Consider the following 16,885-nt stretch of genomic DNA (forward strand, 5'->3'; position numbering starts at 1 on the left):
AGTCTGCACCTAACACCCTAACATGTACCCCGAGTCTAAACACCCCTAACCTTACACTTATTAACCCCTAATCTGCCGCTCCCGCTATCGCTGACCCCTGCATTTTATTATTAACCCCTAATCTGCCGCTCCGTACACTGCCGCAACCTACGTTATCCCTATGTACCCCTAATCTGCTGCCCCTAACACCGCCGACCCCTATATTATATTTATTAACCCATAATCTGCCCCCCACAACGTCGCCGCCAGCTACCTACAATAATTAACCCCTAATCTGCCGACCGGATCTCGCCGCTACTCTAATAAATGTATTAACCCCTAAAGCTAAATCTAACCCTAACACTAACACCCCCCTAAGTTAAATATAATTTAAATCTAACAAAATAAATTAACTCTTATTAAATAAATTATTCCTATTTAAAACTAAATACTTACCTGTAAAATAAACCCTAATATAGCTACAATATAAATAATAATTATATTGTAGCTATTTTAGCATTTATATTTATTTTACAGGCAACTTTGTATTTATTTTAACCAGGTACAATAGCTATTAAATAGTTATTAACTATTTAATAGCTAAAATAGTTAAAATAATTACAAAATTACCTGTAAAATAAATCCTAACCTAAATTACAATTAAACCTAACACTACACTATCAATAAATTAATTAAATACAATACCTACAAATAACTACAATTAAATAAACTAACTAAAGTAAAAAAAATAAAAAAGAACTAAGTTACAAAAAATAAAAAAATATTTACAAAGATTAGAAAAATATTACAACAATTTTAAACTAATTACACCTACTCTAAGCCCCCTAATAAAATAACAAAGACCCCCAAAATAAAAAAATGCCCTACCCTATTCTAAATTAAAAAGTTCAAAGCTCTTTTACCTTACCAGTCCTGAAAAGGGCCATTAGCGGGGCATGCCCCAAATAATTCAGCTTTTTTGCCTGTAAAAAAAAACATACAATACCCCCCCAACATTACAACCCACATACCCCTAATCTAACCCAAACCCCCCTTAAATAAACCTAACACTAAGCCCCTGAAGATCTTCCTACCTTATCTTCACCATGCCAGGTTCACCGATCCGTCCTCCGAAGTCTTGATCCAAGCCTCCGAAGTCTTCATCCAAGCCCAAGCGGGGGCTGGCGATCCATAATCCGGCTGAAGTCTTCTATCAAGCGGTGGCTGAAGAGGTCCAGAAGAGGCTCCAAAGTCTTCATCCTATCCGGGAAGAAGAGGAGATCCGGACCGGCAACCATCTTGATCCAAGCGGCATCTTCTATCTTCATCCGATGACGAACGGTTCCATCTTGAAGACCTCCAGTGCAGATCCATCTTCTTCTTCCGACGTCCAACTGAAGAATGAAGGTTCCTTTAAGGGACGTCATCCAAAATGGCGTCCCTCGAATTCCGATTGGCTGATAGGATTCTATCAGCCAATCGGAATTAAGGTAGGAAAATTCTGATTGGCTGATGGAATCAGCCAATCAGATTCAAGTTCAATCCGATTGGCTGATTGGATCAGCCAATCAGATTGAGCTTGCATTCTATTGGCTGATCGGAACAGCCAATAGAATGCGAGCTCAATCTGATTGGCTGATCCATTCAGCCAATCGGATTGAACTTGAATCTGATTGGCTGATTCCATCAGCCAATCAGAATTTTCCTACCTTAATTCCGATTGGCTGATAGAATCGTATCAGCCAATCGGAATTCGAGGGACGCCATCTTGGATGACGTCCCTTAAAGGAACCTTCATTCTTCAGTTGGACGTCAGAAGAAGAAGATGGATCCGCGCTGGAGGTCTTCAAGATGGAGCCGTTCGTCATCGGATGAAGATAGAAGATGCCGCTTGGATCAAGATGGTTGCCGGTCCGGATCTCCTCTTCTTCCCGGATAGAATGAAGACTTTGGAGCCTCTTCTGGACCTCTTCAGCCGCCGCTTGATAGATGATTTCAGCCGGATTATGGATCGCCAGCCCCCGCTTGGGCTTGGATGAAGACTTCGGAGGCTCGGATCAAGACTTCGGAGGCTCGGATCAAGACTTCTGAGGACGGATCGGTGAACCTTGCATGGTGAAGATAAGGTAGGAAGATCTTCAGGGGCTTAGTGTTAGGTTTATTTAAGGGGGGTTTGGGTTAGATTAGGGGTATGTGGGTGGTGGGTTGTAATGTTGGGGGGGGGTATTGTATGTTTTTTTTTACAGGCAAAAGAGCTGAATTATTTGTGGCATGCCCCGCAAATGGCCCTTTTCAGGGCTGGTAAGGTAAAAGAGCTTTGAACTTTTTTAATTTAGAATAGGGTAGGGCATTTTTTTATTTTGGGGGTCTTTGTTATTTTATTAGGGGGCTTAGAGTAGGTGTAATTAGTTTAAATTTGTTGTAATATTTTTCTAATGTTTGTAAATATTTTTTTATTTTTTGTAACTTAGTTCTTTTTTATTTTTTGTACTTTAGTTAGTTTATTTAATTGTATTTATTTGTAGGAATTGTATTTAATTTATTTATTGATAGTGTAGTGTTAGGTTTAATTGTAGATAATTGTAGGTAGTTTATTTAATTTATTTATTGATAGTGTAGTGTTAGGTTTAATTGTAAGTTAGGTTAGGATTTATTTTACAGGTAATTTTGTAATTATTTTAACTAGGTAACTATTAAATAGTTCTTAACTATTTAATAGCTATTGTACCTGGTTAAAATAAATACAAAGTTGCCTGTAAAATAAATATTAATCCTAAAATAGCTACAATATAATTATAATTTATATTGTAGCTATATTAGGGTTTATTTTACAGGTAAGTATTTAGCTTTAAATAGGAATAATTTATTTAATAAGAGTTAATTTATTTCGTTAGATTTAAATTATATTTAACTTAGGGGGGGTGTTAGTGTTAGGGTTAGACTTAGCTTTAGGGGTTAATACATTTATTATAGTAGCGGTGTGGTCCGGTCGGCAGATTAGGGGTTAATAATTGTAGGTAGGTGGAGGCGACGTTGGGGGCGGCAGATTAGGGGTTAATAAATATAATATAGGGGTCGGCTGTGTTAGGGGCAGCAGATTAGTGGTACATAGGGATAACGTAGCTGGCGGCGGTGTACGGAGCGGCAGATTAGGGGTTAAAAAAATTTAATAGAGTGGCGGCGATGTGAGGGGACCTCGGTTTAGGGGTACATAGGTAGTTTATGGGTGTTAGTGTACTTTAGAGCACAGTAGTTAAGAGCTTTATAAACCGGCGTTAGCCCAGAAAGCTCTTAACTACTGACTTTTTTCTGCGGCTGGAGTCTTGTCGTTGGATTTCTAACGCTCACTTAAGCCACGACTCTAAATACCGGCGTTAGAAAGATCCCATTGAAAAGATAGGATACGCAAATGGCGTAGGCTGCAAAGTGAGCGTTAGACCCTTTCCTGACTGACTCCAAATACCAGCGGGCGGTAAAAACCAGCGTTAGGAGCCTCTAACGCTGGTTTTGACGGCTTCCGCCAAACTCTAAATCTAGGCCTTAGTTAGGAGATAATCAGCGGATTATATTATTTTTTTATCCAAGCTACTGAAGTTGCGAACAAGCGTGGCCGCTGCCCGAACACACCCCCATATGGCAGCATTTTATAAATAGTTGAATTTATTGATAATTATATTTTTTGTACACCAGAAATATTTTGAATTAAACTATAAAATACAGTTAAAATTATATATCCAGTTATGATTATTGTGTTGTTGTTTATTATGTATTGAAGCGCCAACATATTACACATTATAAGGGAACATAACACCATGAGGGATCATACATTAATCTTACATAAAAGTTATATTTTAAGTTTGGTCCCCTTTAACGTCCTCACTTCTTCAAGTGAGTGCCTATGGGTATTCTTTATCTCCTTTTTCCTTTTTTTGATGTAATTTCATCATAGCCGGACACCCCCATCACTCTCTCTCTTGAGTTTTGATAAGTGTATGGGAAAACTATTGAGATAATATATTATATGTAGTCCAGCATCTTTTCTTTTTGGCTGCACATTTATGCTTCTTGTCATTGGCTCACATGTGATTAGCTAGCTCCCAGTAGTGCATTGCTGCTCTAGGGTTGACTTTAAATCCTTTGCAGGGAATAAATACATACATACACAACATACACAAGCAACAGAGCAATAAAATAATGTACTTAAATACTAGAGCATTTTCTTTTAGCACTTTTTTGTCACTTTGTATTGCAGGGAAACGGGACAAAATAAATACTGTGTACAATTATGTTGAATATAAGTTTGAATGTAATGTCTCTTGAAATAAAAATCTATATTTCTCCAACATAGGTGTGTCCGGTCCACGGCGTCATCCTTACTTGTGGGATATTCTCTTCCCCAACAGGAAATGGCAAAGAGCCCAGCAAAGCTGGTCACATGATCCCTCCTAGGCTCCGCCTACCCCAGTCATTCTCTTTGCCGTTGTACAGGCAACATCTCCACGGAGATGGCTTAGAGTTTTTTAGTGTTTAACTGTAGTTTTTATTATTCAATCAAGAGTTTGTTATTTTAAAATAGTGCTGGTATGTACTATTTACTCAGAAACAGAAAAGAGATGAAGATTTCTGTTTGTATGAGGAAAATGATTTTAGCAACCGTTACTAAAATCCATGGCTGTTCCACACAGGACTGTTGAGAGGAATTAACTTCAGTTGGGGGAACAGTGAGCAGTCTCTTGCTGCTTGAGGTATGACACATTCTAACAAGACGATGTAATGCTGGAAGCTGTCATTTTCCCTATGGGATCCGGTAAGCCATGTTTATTAAGATTGTAAATAAGGGCTTCACAAGGGCTTATTAAGACTGTAGACTTTTTCTGGGCTAAATCGATTCATTATTTACACATATTTAGAATTGAGGAATCATTTAATCTGGGTATTTTGATAAGTTTATATCGGCAGGCACTTTTTTAGACACCTTTCTCTTTAGGGGCTTTCCCAAATCATAGGCAGAGCCTCATTTTCGCGCCGGTGTTGCGCACTTGTTTTTGAGAGGCATGACATGCAGTCGCATGTGTGAGGAGCTCTGATACATAGAAAAGACTTTCTGAAGGCGCCATTTGGTATCGTATTCCCCTTTGGGCTTGGTTGGGTCTCAGCAAAGCAGACACCAGGGACTGTAAAGGGGTTAAAGTTAAAAACGGCTCCGGTTCCGTTATTTTAAGGGTTAAAGCTTCCAAATTTGGGGTGCAATACTTTTAAGGCTTTAAGACACTGTGGTGAAATTTTGGTGAATTTTGAACAATTCCTTCATATTTTTTCGCAATTGCAGTAATAAAGTGTGTTCAGTTTAAAATTTAAAGTGACAGTAACGGTTTTATTTTAAAACGTTTTTTTGTACTTTGTTATCAAGTTTATGCCTGTTTAACATGTCTGAACTACCAGATAGACTGTGTTCTGAATGTGGGGAAGCCAGAGTTCCTTCTCATTTAAATAAATGTGATTTATGTGACAATGACAATGATGCCCAAGATGATTCCTCAAGTGAGGGGAGTAAGCATGGTACTGCATCATTCCCTCCTTCGTCTACACGAGTCTTGCCCACTCAGGAGGCCCCTAGTACATCTAGCGCGCCAATACTCCTTACTATGCAACAATTAACGGCTGTAATGGATAATTCTGTCAAAAACATTTTAGCCAAAATGCACACTTATCAGCGTAAGCGCGACTGCTCTGTTTTAGATACTGAAGAGCATGACGACGCTGATAATAATGGTTCTGAAGGGCCCCTAAACCAGTCTGATGGGGCCAGGGAGGTTTTGTCTGAGGGAGAAATTACTGATTCAGGGAACATTTCTCAACAAGCTGAACCTGATGTGATTACGTTTAAATTTAAGTTGGAACATCTCCGCATTCTGCTTAAGGAGGTATTATCCACTCTGGATGATTGTGACAAGTTGGTCATCCCAGAGAAACTATGTAAAATGGACAAGTTCCTAGAGGTCCCGGGGCTCCCAGAAGCTTTTCCTATACCCAAGCGGGTGGCGGACATTGTAAATAAAGAATGGGAAAGGCCCGGTATTCCTTTCGTCCCTCCCCCCATATTTAAAAAATTGTTTCCTATGGTCGACCCCAGAAAGGACTTATGGCAGACAGTCCCCAAGGTCGAGGGAGCGGTTTCCACTTTAAACAAACGCACCACTATACCCATAGAAGATAGTTGTGCTTTCAAAGATCCTATGGATAAAAAATTAGAAGGTTTACTTAAAAAGATGTTTGTCCAGCAGGGTTACCTTCTACAACCAATTTCATGCATTGTCCCTGTCGCTACAGCCGCGTGTTTCTGGTTCGATGAGCTGGTAAAGGCGGTCGATAGTGATTCTCCTCCTTATGAGGAGATTATGGACAGAATCAATGCTCTCAAATTGGCTAATTCTTTCACCCTAGACGCCACTTTGCAATTGGCTAGGTTAGCGGCTAAGAATTCTGGGTTTGCTATTGTGGCGCGCAGAGCGCTTTGGTTGAAATCTTGGTCAGCTGATGCGTCTTCCAAGAACAAGCTACTTAACATTCCTTTCAAGGGGAAAACGCTGTTTGGCCCTGACTTGAAAGAGATTATCTCTGATATCACTGGGGGTAAGGGCCATGCCCTTCCTCAGGATCGGCCTTTCAAGGCCAAAAATAAACCTAATTTTCGTCCCTTTCGTAGAAACGGACCAGCCCAAAGTGCTACGTCCTCTAAGCAAGAGGGTAATACTTCTCAAGCCAAGCCAGCTTGGAGACCAATGCAAGGCTGGAACAAGGGAAAGCAGGCCAAGAAACCTGCCACTGCTACCAAGACAGCATGAAATGTTGGCCCCCGATCCGGGACCGGATCTGGTGGGGGGCAGACTCTCTCTCTTCGCTCGGGCTTGGGCAAGAGATGTTCTGGATCCTTGGGCGCTAGAAATAGTCTCCCAAGGTTATCTTCTGGAATTCAAGGGGCTTCCCCCAAGGGGGAGGTTCCACAGGTCTCAGTTGTCTTCAGACCACATAAAAAGACAGGCATTCTTACGTTGTGTAGAAGACCTGTTAAAAATGGGAGTGATTCATCCTGTTCCATTAGGAGAACAAGGGATGGAGTTCTACTCCAATCTGTTCATAGTTCCCAAAAAAGAGGGAACGTTCAGACCAATCTTAGATCTCAAGATCTTAAACAAGTTTCTCAAGGTTCCATCGTTCAAAATGGAAACCATTCGAACAATTCTTCCTTCCATCCAGGAAGGTCAATTCATGACCACGGTGGATTTAAAGGATGCGTATCTACATATTCCTATCCACAAGGAACATCATCGGTTCCTAAGGTTCGCATTCCTGGACAAGCATTACCAGTTCGTGGCGCTTCCTTTCGGATTAGCCACTGCTCCAAGGATTTTCACAAAGGTACTAGGGTCCCTTCTAGCTGTGCTAAGACCAAGGGGCATTGCTGTAGTACCTTACTTGGACGACATTCTGATTCAAGCGTCGTCCCTTCCTCAAGCAAAGGCTCACACGGACATTGTCCTGGCCTTTCTCAGATCTCACGGATGGAAAGTGAACGTGGAAAAGAGTTCTCTATCTCCGTCAACAAGGGTTCCCTTCTTGGGGACAATAATAGACTCCTTAGAAATGAGGATTTTTCTGACAGAGGCCAGAAAAACAAAACTTCTAGACTCTTGTCGGATACTTCATTCCGTTCCTCTTCCTTCCATAGCGCAGTGCATGGAAGTGATAGGTTTGATGGTAGCGGCAATGGACATAGTTCCTTTTGCGCGCATTCATCTAAGACCATTACAACTGTGCATGCTCAGTCAGTGGAATGGGGACTATACAAACTTGTCTCCGAGGATACAAGTAAATCAGAGGACCAGAGACTCACTCCGTTGGTGGCTGTCCCTGGACAATCTGTCACAAGGGATGACCTTCCGCAGACCAGAGTGGGTCATTGTCACGACCGACGCCAGTCTGATGGGCTGGGGCGCGGTCTGGGGATCCCTGAAAGCTCAGGGTCTTTGGTCTCGGGAAGAATCTCTTCTACCGATAAATATTCTGGAACTGAGAGCGATATTCAATGCTCTCAAGGCTTGGCCTCAGCTAGCGAGGGCCAAGTTCATACGGTTTCAATCAGACAACATGACAACTGTTGCGTACATCAACCATCAGGGGGGAACAAGGAGTTCCCTGGCGATGGAAGAAGTGACCAAAATCATTCTATGGGCGGAGTCTCACTCCTGCCACCTGTCTGCTATCCACATCCCAGGAGTGGAAAATTGGGAAGCAGATTTTCTGAGTCGTCAGACATTGCATCCGGGGGAGTGGGAACTCCATCCGGAAATCTTTGCCCAAGTCACTCAACTGTGGGGCATTCCAGACATGGATCTGATGGCCTCTCGTCAGAACTTCAAAGTTCCTTGCTACGGGTCCAGATCCAGGGATCCCAAGGCGGCTCTAGTGGATGCACTAGTAGCACCTTGGACCTTCAAACTAGCTTATGTATTCCCGCCGTTTCCTCTCATCCCCAGGCTGGTAGCCAGGATCAATCAGGAAAGGGCGTCGGTGATCTTGATAGCTCCTGCGTGGCCACGCAGGACTTGGTATGCAGATCTGGTGAATATGTCATCGGCTCCACCATGGAAGCTACCTTTGAGACGAGACCTTCTTGTTCAAGGTCCGTTCGAACATCCGAATCTGGTCTCACTCCAGCTGACTGCTTGGAGATTGAACGCTTGATCTTATCGAAGTGAGGGTTCTCAGATTCTGTTATCGATACTCTTGTTCAGGCCAGAAAGCCTGTAACTAGAAAGATTTACCACAAAATTTGGAAAAAATATATCTGTTGGTGTGAATCTAAAGGATTCCCTTGGGACAAGGTTAAGATTCCTAAGATTCTATCCTTCCTTCAAGAAGGATTGGAAAAAGGATTATCTGCAAGTTCCCTGAAGGGACAGATTTCTGCCTTGTCTGTGTTACTTCACAAAAAGCTGGCAGCTGTGCCAGATGTTCAAGCCTTTGTTCAGGCTCTGGTTAGAATCAAGCCTGTTTACAAACCTTTGACTCCTCCTTGGAGTCTCAACTTAGTTCTTTCAGTTCTTCAGGGGGTTCCGTTTGAACCCTTACATTCCGTTGATATTAAGTTATTATCTTGGAAAGTTTTTGTTTTTGGTTGCAATTTCTTCTGCTAGAAGAGTTTCAGAATTATCTGCTCTGCAGTGTTCTCCTCCTTATCTGGTGTTCCATGCAGATAAGGTGGTTTTACGTACTAAACCTGGTTTTCTTCCAAAAGTTGTTTCTAACAAAAACATTAACCAGGAGATTATCGTACCTTCTCTGTGTCCGAAACCAGTTTCGAAGAAGGAACGTTTGTTGCACAATTTGGATGTTGTTCGCGCTCTAAAATTCTATTTAGATGCTACAAAGGATTTTAGACAAACATCTTCCTTGTTTGTTGTTTATTCCGGTAAAAGGAGAGGTCAAAAAGCAACTTCTACCTCTCTCTCTTTTTGGATTAAAAGCATCATCAGATTGGCTTACGAGACTGCCGGACGGCAGCCTCCCGAAAGAATCACAGCTCATTCCACTAGGGCTGTGGCTTCCACATGGGCCTTCAAGAACGAGGCTTCTGTTGATCAGTTATGTAGGGCAGCGACTTGGTCTTCACTGCACACTTTTACCAAATTTTACAAGTTTGATACTTTTGCTTCTTCTGAGGCTATTTTTGGGAGAAAGGTTTTGCAAACCGTGGTGCCTTCCATTTAGGTGACCTGATTTGCTCCCTCCCTTCATCCGTGTCCTAAAGCTTTGGTATTGGTTCCCACAAGTAAGGATGACGCCGTGGACCGGACACACCTATGTTGGAGAAAACAGAATTTATGTTTACCTGATAAATTACTTTCTCCAACGGTGTGTCCGGTCCACGGCCCGCCCTGGTTTTTTAATCAGGTCTGATAATTTATTTTCTTTAACTACAGTCACCACGGTTTCATATGGTTTCTCCTATGCAAATATTCCTCCTTAACGTCGGTCGAATGACTGGGGTAGGCGGAGCCTAGGAGGGATCATGTGACCAGCTTTGCTGGGCTCTTTGCCATTTCCTGTTGGGGAAGAGAATATCCCACAAGTAAGGATGACGCCGTGGACCGGACACACCGTTGGAGAAAGTAATTTATCAGGTAAACATAAATTCTGTTTTCACAGACTTCTTTTCTGATCCTCTCTGTTAACAAAGTTTTTTTTGTTTTTTTTGTGCAGTTGGGGATGGGCGGAACCTGGTTCCTATGGACCCCAATGGACTTTCTGATCCATACGTGAAACTGAAGCTCATCCCAGACCCCAAGAGCGAGAGCAAACAGAAGACGAAAACCATCAAATGTTCCCTCAACCCATCGTTTAACGAGACGTTTAAGTTGTGAGTATGGCCGCTCGCTGCCTGCGCTGAGACCTAGCGAGTAAGTCTTTCCGCTTGTGACCCATACGGTGTGTTCTGTTCTCTGTCAGCCAGCTGAAGGAGTCAGATAAAGACAGACGCTTGTCAGTGGAAATATGGGACTGGGACCTGACCAGCAGGAACGATTTCATGGGCTCGTTGTCATTTGGGATCTCTGAGCTACTAAAGGCCGGCGTGGACGGGTGGTAAGACCAGAACATGATCTGTAGCTAGACACCATATATGCTGTAATACCTGCTTATATGGACGTATGATTCTACAGTTTTATAAAACATTCCAGTTTAAAGGGACATGAAACCCAAAAGTTTTCTTTCATGATTCAGACAGAGCATAGTTTCCAATGTATTTCTTTTACAAAATGTGCACTGTTCTCATTTAATTCTTTGTTGTAGCGATATCTAGGTAGGAAATGTGCATGTGTCTGGAGAACTAAATGACAGGAAATAATGCTGCCATCTAGTGGTTTTGCAAATGTAGAACATTCTTTCAAAACTGCTACCGTATAGTGCTGCAGAAATGTGCACGTGCCTCAGCTTAACCTCCTGCTTTTCAACAAAGGATAACAATAAACAAAGAAAATGTGATGATAAAAGTAAAATGGAAAGTTGTTTTAAATTGTATTTTCTATCTGAATCATGACAGAAAAAGCTTGGGTTTCATGTCCCTTTAAAGGGACAGTCTACAGCAGAATTTTTAATGTTTTAAAAGATAGATAATCCCTTTATTACCCATTCCCCAGTTTTGCATAACCAACACTGTTATATTAATACACTTTTAACCTCTGTGATTATCTTTTATCTAAGCCTCTGCAAACTGCCCCTTTATTTCAGTTCTTTTTACAGACTTGCAGTTTAGCCAATCACTGCCTGCTCCCAGATAACTTCCCGTGCACTAGCACAGTGTTATCTATATGAAATACGTGAACTAACACCCTCTAGTGGTGAAAAACTGTTCAAATGCATTCTGAAAAGAGGTGGCCTTCAAGGTCTAAGAAATTAGCTTATGAACCTCCTAGATTAAGCTTTCAACTAAGAATACCAAAAGAACAAAGCAAAATTGGTGATAAAAGTAAATTGGAAAATTGTTTAAAATGACATGCTCTATCTGAATCATGAAAGTTTATTTTGGCCTAGACTGTCCCTTTAAGTGTATTTTCACATGTACCTCTTGGGTTTAAAAGATGCTTTTCATGTGAGCATACGAAGATAGGGTCAGAAGTGTGCACCTGTCTTGAGCACTATTTGGCAGCAGTCTTTGCAGTAATGTCAACATTTATACATAACATATAGGGCTCAAGTCAAGTGCCTGTTGGATTTTTTTTTTAATTGTATGCTTATCGTGAAAGTTTAATTTTGTTGTCCTGTCCCTTTAATTATTCACATAGTTCTATTAACCTGCAGCTTGTGTCACATTTGTCACCACTGCCACAATAACTATCCAGAATTACTTCAAATAGTACAATTTGTAAAACTTCTTCCAACTTGGCTCTTGGTTGAAGGGCACAGAAATATTATAGAGAGAGGTGTATTTTATTTTTGTGCTGCCCTAGGCACTGGGAAATCTGCTGCCACCAACCTTCCTCCCTCAACAAGTTTAGTTCAAGGATCCCACACCCTCACTAGACAACGAGAGGTCATTGATTTGTAATAAAATTAATAAATAAAACATTTGGAGAGCCATAGGTGTGGGAAGGCGACATGCCAAAGAAATGTCCCTTCTAAATCCTGCTGCCCTAGGCACAGCTAAACACGCCTTTGATTCCTAAAGATTGTTGTTTGCTCAGAATTCTGGGTCATGTAGGATTCATTGCAGCCTTTCTTGTGCAGAGCCATAAAAAGGACATGAAAGTCACAATTAAACTTTCATAGCTCAGATAGAACATGGGATTTTAAGAGAAATGTGCATTAACTTCTATTATTGGTTTTGCTTTGTTCTCTTGGTATCATTTTTGTTGAAAGCATATTTAAGTATGCTCATTGTCAGCAATGCACAACTGGGAGTTGTAGCTGGTTAAAAAACATCTGTGGCAAATTTACACAATTGTGACCATTTACTATACAAATTAAGATAATGTACTGACCCCATTGGTGACACAGAAAGATGCCTATTCATCTAAATGCACCTTCATTACTGGGAATTTCAGAAGAATCTTTAGCATTTTTGCTGTTTACTCTACTTTGAACATGACCTGTAACAAAATGAGCTTGGCCTACTAACAGGGTGTGGGATCTGCATCAGTGGTTCTTTTCCACAACCACATGAGGGCGGTGTAGTGCAAACTCTGGAGCTTCTCTGTGACTTTGTATTGTTATTAATGTGCAGATGCAAAGAAATAACTGCTTGAAAGCAAACCATAGTTAAAGGGACAGTCTACTCCAGAATTGGTATGGTTTTAAAAGATAGATAATCCCTTTATTACCCATTCCCCAGTTTTGCATAACCAACACTGTTATATTAATATACTTTTTACCTCTGATTACCTTGTATCTAAACCTCTGCAGACTGTCCCCTTATTTTAGTTCTTTTGACAGACAGTTTAGCCAATCGGTGCTGACTCCTAGGTAACTCCATGGGTGTGAGCACAATGTTATCTATATGACACACATGAACTAACGCCCTCTAGTTGGGAAAACCTGTCAAAATGCATTCAGATAAGAGGCGGCCTTCAAGGGCTAAGAAATTAGCATATGGCCTACCTAGGTTTAGCTTTTAACTAAGAATACCAAGAGAACAAAGCAAAATTGATGATAAAAGTTAATTGGAAAGTTGTTTAAAATGACCTATCTGAATCGTGAACGTTTATTTTGACTAGACTGTCCCTTTAAATTCAAGAAACAACCATTATTGTCATTGAAGTCTGATGGAAAAATGTATTAAAGGGACGTGAAACGCCAAATTTTTTTCTTTCATGATTCATATAGAACATACATTTTTAAACAACTTTCCAATTTTACTTCTATTGTTAATTTTGCTTCATTCACTTGGTATCCTTTATTGAAGGAGCAGCAATGCACTACTGGGAGCCAGCTGATCACATTGGTAAGCCAATGATAAAGTAGTGCTGTGCTGCTTCTGAGACTACCTAGTTATTTCTTTCAACAAAGATAGCAAAAGAACAAAGCAAAATAGGTAATGGAAGTAAATGGTAAAGTTGTTTAAAATTGTATGCTTTATCTGAATCAAGAAAGACAATTTTTGAGTATCACGTCCCTTTAATAACTCTTAATATTTACTTTCTAAGCATTACAGGAATATTAGAATGTTCCTGCTCACTGTTCCAGTAAAGTACAGCGGGATTATTGCTTAATAAAATTGGAATCTGCATGGGTACATTTCAGTATTGAATAGAAGCATTTGTGTAATATACCTGTGTCAGCAAATATGCTTCTAATAAAAGCTGCAGCTGTTTCAAAAGTGTATTTAAGTATGCACCGTGCACCAGCATTTTAATCAGCACTTGCTCAGAGAGCCTAAAGGTGCTTGTACCATCTGCTAATTACTTAATTTGTTAATTACTGACATGATAGAAGCCCCACTGGCGCTCTGAGCAGCTGCAGTATTTAAAATGCTGGCGCACTGACAATATCTAGCTATGCTTCACATGCACGTGCAGAGAGATATGCTAACACTAAAACAGTGATAAGTTTTACTAGATGCATTTTTGCCATAACATGTATATTGCAAATATGTTTCTATTCAAAGATGTAATTAATTTATGTGCATTTACATTTTGACCAGAACATCCCTTTAAGTATCGCCCTTTATAATTAAATCCTAATGTAAAAATAACGTGATGTCATAGCGAAGTATAAGCCTCCTTTATATAAAGTTGCATGTAAAATGACATCACTTTCATTGCTAAAGTTTTGTATGCAGACTGCAGTTGTAAATCCAGCACGATTAGCACCTTCATGCCGGTAGGTGGGTGATTACGTAAATCCAGCACGATTACCACCTTCATGCCGGTAGGTGGGTGATTACGTAAATCCAGCACGATTAGCACCTTCATGCCGGTAGGTGGGTGGTTAGCTAGCTGTGCAGAGCTCTGTATCTGTCTGTTAAAGAGTTTACCCCTTAGTTGCAAGAAAGCACTGCAGCCAGTGGGTAAAACAAATGATTAAATTACTATATATTTAAAACAAGAGTGTTTCTCCTATCTGTACGTAGTAGTAGTAGTGTGTGTGTGTGGGGGGGGGGGGGGGGGCTGTTGCCTTATTGTTATGCAAGTCGTGTGTTCTTTCATGCCAAGTGCGCATCAGTCCATTGTGTTCGTCTGCTAATCTCCTCCTGCAACCTCACCTCAGACGTAATTACTTTTTTGGTCCTGTGATGCGTTAAGGCAGCTCTCCCCGTCTCCAGGAAACCATTTATACGTCTTGCACGCTCCTGCCACCCATGATATGCAAAGTCCAGGCTGTGGTTTTCTATCTTATATTAACCCTATCCATTCCAGACAACACACCTGCTTTATTTTCTTATCAGAAGCTTCCCTTGCAACGAGGAAACATAGTATAGATGAGCCCTGTGCATTCAGTATTTGTTTGAATAAGCAAATAGCAACGTTCAGCTCTTTTCGGAGATGGATTTGTTTAATAGTGGAACACACAAGGATCTAGATTTGCACAGATCTTTATGTTGCACTTTTATACAAATAAATCCGGCTCCGAAAAGAGCAGAATGTTGCTACTCGTGCCCATATTCACAGGTCTAGTATACATGGACAGTGCTTAAAGGGACACTAAACCCTTTTTTTTTTCATGATTCAGATAGAGCATGCAATTTTAAGCAACTTTCTAATTTACTTCCTATTATCAATTTTTGTTCGTTCTCTTGGTATTTTTATTTATAAAAGCAGGAATGTATAAGCTTACAAGCTGACCTGCCTTTGGTACAACACCTGGGTAACGCTTGTTGATTGGTGGCTAAATGTAGCCACCAATCCGCAAACGTTATCCAGGGTGCTGATCCAAAAATGGGCTGGCTTGTAATCTTTCATTCCTTCTTTTTTGGAGAACGAAGAAATTTGATAATAGGAAAAAATTAGAAAATTACTTAAAATTCCATGCTCTATCTGAATCATGAAAGAAAACATTTGGGTTCAGTATCCCTTTAATTACTGAGTCTTTTCACACCTCTGTGCTGAGCTGTATTAGAGCTTTGAGATGCCGCTCATATTTAAACACTGCTGTAGGTAGAAACCCCCATAATCAATATATTATTTATTTCAGCAGACCCGGCAGATGCAAACTATAACATTATCCTAAGTATATGTCATTACATGTGAGATATATCAATAGGGTGTGTGAATTTTCTTTTCTAAATTTAAAGTAAAATAAGTTATCCTCATATAAACAATGGCTTTTGGGGATATGTATATAACTTTGATCTGCACATAGGGGCTCACATGAGCTCAAATAAATGCACAAGATGCCAAGAGAACAAAGAAAGTTTGATAATAGGAGTAAATTAGAAAGTTGCTTAAAATTGATGCTCTGGGGCCCATCTATCAAGCTTCGAATGGTGCTTGATGCCCCGTGTTTCTGGCGAGCCTGCAGACTCGCCAGAAACAGCAGTTATGAAGCAGCGGTCACAAAGACCGCTGCTTCATAACCTGTCCGCCTGCTCTGAGCAGGCGGACAGACAACGCCGGAATTCAACCCGATCGAGTACGATCGGGTTGATTGACGCCTCCCAGCTGTCAGCAGGGGGCGGCGTTGCACCAGCAGCTTTTGTGAGCTGCTGGTGCAATGCTGAATACGGAGAGCGTATTGCTCTCCGTATTCAGCGAGGTCTGGTGTACCTGATCCGCACTGTCAGATCAGGTCTGCCAGACTTTGTTAAATAGAGGCCTATATCTGAATCATGAAAATTTAATTTTGACTAGATTATCCCTTTAAGGAAAACGTAACAATTAATTTATCTGCAAAGATCCCCATAGACTTTAAAGGGACATTAAACACTAAATAAATCATTGCTTGAATGGTGTATTCAGAGCAAAGATTAGCCTGAGAATAATTTGTACATGTATTTCCAAAAATTATATTAGTTGTTTAAATATTGAATAAAAATTAGGGTAAAGTTAATGACAATAAATCAGGGGGTGCTGCCATATTGTAATTTGGGTTACCTTTTCTGCTGAGGCCAATTAGGAATGGTTATAAATGGTTTACTAGAGTCTGCAGCCAATGACTGTGTGGAATCTAGCGGTGTCTGCACTTCCATGTTTAACATGAACTGGAAAGCCCACAATATTCAGAATTAAATTACTGTAAAGAAAAACAAAATAAATAATGATATATAGTATAAGTATATTGCAAAGTTGTTTTACTACATGTAATTAAACAATTTATATTAATATCTTGAGGTATTTAATGTCTCTTTAATAGTGGGACTATTATTCATTTTATTATAATATTACATTTTTTAAAAAACATGTAGAAAAGTGAA

The 16,885-nt window shown here is 40.4% G+C and overlaps 1 protein-coding gene across 1 annotated transcript in view; it reads left to right on the forward strand.

The window, feature by feature from the left end:
- PRKCB (protein kinase C beta) overlaps window positions 1-16,885 on the forward strand; it is a 440,365-nt gene that overhangs the window by 307,824 nt on the left and 115,656 nt on the right. The window contains 2 exon segments of the mRNA XM_053694189.1: window positions 10,243-10,399; window positions 10,489-10,623. Coding sequence (XP_053550164.1) covers window positions 10,243-10,399; window positions 10,489-10,623 — 292 coding nt within the window.

Source organism: Bombina bombina, chromosome 11 (genome assembly GCF_027579735.1).
Source record: "Bombina bombina isolate aBomBom1 chromosome 11, aBomBom1.pri, whole genome shotgun sequence".
NCBI lineage: Eukaryota > Metazoa > Chordata > Amphibia > Anura > Bombinatoridae > Bombina > Bombina bombina.